This window comes from Gekko japonicus, unplaced genomic scaffold (assembly GCF_001447785.1).
Source record: "Gekko japonicus isolate JY-2015 unplaced genomic scaffold, Gekko_japonicus_V1.1 scaffold33, whole genome shotgun sequence".
In the NCBI taxonomy this organism is placed as follows: domain Eukaryota; kingdom Metazoa; phylum Chordata; class Lepidosauria; order Squamata; family Gekkonidae; genus Gekko; species Gekko japonicus.
The window spans coordinates 2,642,341-2,645,132 of NW_015174272.1; the positions used below are offsets into that span (position 1 = coordinate 2,642,341).

The 2,792-nt window shown below is 51.8% G+C and overlaps 1 protein-coding gene across 1 annotated transcript in view; it reads left to right on the forward strand.

Moving 5' to 3' along the window:
- PDE2A (phosphodiesterase 2A) overlaps positions 1-2,587 on the forward strand; it is a 28,074-nt gene extending 25,487 nt beyond the window's left edge. The window contains exons 15-16 of the mRNA XM_015423653.1: positions 1,344-1,450; positions 2,356-2,587. Coding sequence (XP_015279139.1) covers positions 1,344-1,450; positions 2,356-2,587 — 339 coding nt within the window. The remainder of the gene's footprint in view (positions 1-1,343; positions 1,451-2,355) is intronic.
- The last annotated feature ends 205 nt before the right edge of the window (positions 2,588-2,792 follow it).

The window sequence follows — 2,792 nt, forward strand, 5'->3', positions numbered from 1 at the left end:
GCATCAGAATTCGTGGACATTCGCGGCAGCTCTTCTGTTTGCAAACATCGCTTTGCAAACCACGAACCAGCCAAAATTTGTGACGAACTTCCGTTTGTGAGCCAGCTTGTGCCCATCCCTAGTCCATCCCCCCCCCCTCCTGGCTGTTTGGACTAATTGCTGTCCATAGCGAATAACTCATAATCAGATTGCATGACACAAACCCTGCTGATGTGCACGTTTTTTGTTCTCACATGACCCCCCGTTGGTTGCAGCAGACTTTGAGCAAAAGATGTTCCCAGCATCTTCTTTGGATATTTGCCTGATTTATCCGGGGAATGACGAGTTCCAGTCTTGCTAAGTAGCTTTGAAGATCGTTTCAGAGGGAAGCCATGTTGGTCTGGTGTAGAACGGTTAGATTCGAGTCCACGAGCACCTTAGAGACCAACAGGATTTTCAGGATATAAGCTTTCAGGAGTCAAAGCTCCCTTCATCAGATACAAATAGGAACAGAAACCCACGAGTCTTTATATCCCAGCCAGAAGGTGGGAGGTGCGTTGCAAAGAGGAGGGAGTCGGGGGAGGAAGAACGATGCACATTGGAATCAGCTTCATTAGAGCAGGGGAGAAATGCTTGAAGACAGAAACTTAGCATCTGTAGTGAGATAAGAATCCTTTTTTTTTAAATTAATTTTTTTTGAATTTTTAGTAAGTATTACATATTATCTTTTTCCCCGTACATTTCGTGTTGGTTTCTAGCCCTTCCCCTTCCCCCCTACCCCTCCTGTTATCCCAGTGCGTTAGTTCTTTATTCCCAGCCACGGGCACAAAGTCCGGATCTTGTCCTGAATGTCTTCCTTCTTCCTTCTGTTGGTAGCCATTCCAAGTAGGTCGTCCATTTCGTCCTAATGCCTGTGGTCTTGTCTTCCCATGTGGTCTTCTGATTCAATTTCTCGATTGTATCCGAGTGTATGAAATCAAACAAATAATTATGCCAAGTATCTACAGTCCACTTACTCTTGTCCTTCCAACCTAGAGCTATCACCGCTTTGCCTGCTAGTATCATGGCTTTAAACATGGCTTGGTACTCTTTACTTACTGCCGGGTTCCCTAATATACCCATTAGCATTAAATTATGCCCCTCTTCAACCCTGGAGGGCCCATTATTCTAAGTAGCAATGAGTTCCCAAGGCCCTTGTGTTCCCTTGTGATGCTATTGTTTGGCAGGAATATGTCCCTGGCTTGGCCCTGGATTGGGGAAGGTGTGATTTCTGGGCACGTGGTACCCTTACTGTGCAGACACGGAGGTGGGTGGGGAGCTGCGTGACGTGGACCGGGGTGACCCAATTGCTCCAATCCCTGCAGGAAAAAGCCATGGGCAACCGGCCAATGGAGATGATGGACCGGGAGAAGGCCTACATCCCGGAGCTGCAGATCAGCTTCATGGAGCATATCGCCATGCCTATCTACAAGTAAGAGCTGTGTCATTTGCCGGACAAGGTTCTTGTGTTCCCTTGTGATGCTATTGTTTGCCAGGAATATGTCCCTGGCTTGGCCCTGGATTGAGTAGGGTGTGATTTCTGAGCACGTGGTACCCTTACTGCGCAGACACGGAGGTGGGTGGGGAGTTGCGTGATGTGGACCAGGGTGACCCGATTGCTCCAATCCCTGCAGGAAAAAGCCATGGGCAACCGGCCAATGGAGATGATGGACCGGGAGAAGGCCTACATCCCGGAGCTGCAGATCAGCTTCATGGAGCATATCGCCATGCCTATCTACAAGTAAGAGCTGTGTCATTTGCCGGAGGCGGCTCTCTGTGGGGAGGGTGAACAGGGGCTCAGTGGTAAGAGCCTCTGCTTGGCACGCAGAAGGTCCCGGGTTCAATCCCCGTCATCTCCGGTTAAAAGGACCAGGCAGTAGGTGATGCGAAAGACCCCTGTCTGAGAGAGCTGTGGAGAGGGGCCGTGGCTCAGTGGAAGAGCCTCTGCTCAGCATGCAAAAGGTCCCGGGTTCAATCCCCAACATCCAGTTAAAAGGACCAGGCAGGAGGTGATGGGATTGACCTCCGCCTGAGACCCTGGTGAGCTGTATAGAGGGGCCATGGCTCAGTGGAAGAGCCTCTGCTTGGCATGCAGAAGGGCCCAGGTACAATCCCCGGCATCTCCAGTTAATAGGACCAGGCAGGAGGTGATGGGAAAGACCTCTGCCTGAGAACCTGGAGAGCTGCTGCCAATCTGAGTAGGCAATGCTGAATTTGATGGACCAATGGCCATCAGCTTTGTGCGTGTTCATGTCTGGCACCCCACCTGTCCAGCTCTGAGCGACTTTCCCCCATGGAACTTCTGGAACTCCCTCCATCTAATCTCTTCCCTCCCAGGCTACTCCAGGACCTCTTCCCCAAGTCGGCCGAGCTGTACGAGAGGGTGGCCAGCAACAGGGAGCACTGGACCAAAGTCTCGCACAAGTTCACCATCCGGGGCCTCCCCAGCAACAATTCCCTGGACTTTCTGGACGAGGAATACGACCTGCAGACGATGGCGGATAACGGGGCCAAGTTGAACGGGTGCCTGGACTGCGAAGAGGGGCACTTGGGGGAGGTGATGGAATGACGCCCACCGCCTCCACCCACCCCGCCACCCACACTTGGCACAGACTCGGACACACACAAGTGCAACTTTGTAAACTTTCCCCCACCCCGGGGGAAAGGATGGGGCTGATTTTGGAAACCGACAAACAACACACATGGGTTCTTATTTATACTACGAGTTCTATCTGCTGCAAGCATTTCCCTCCGCCTCTGCCCCGCCCTTCCAC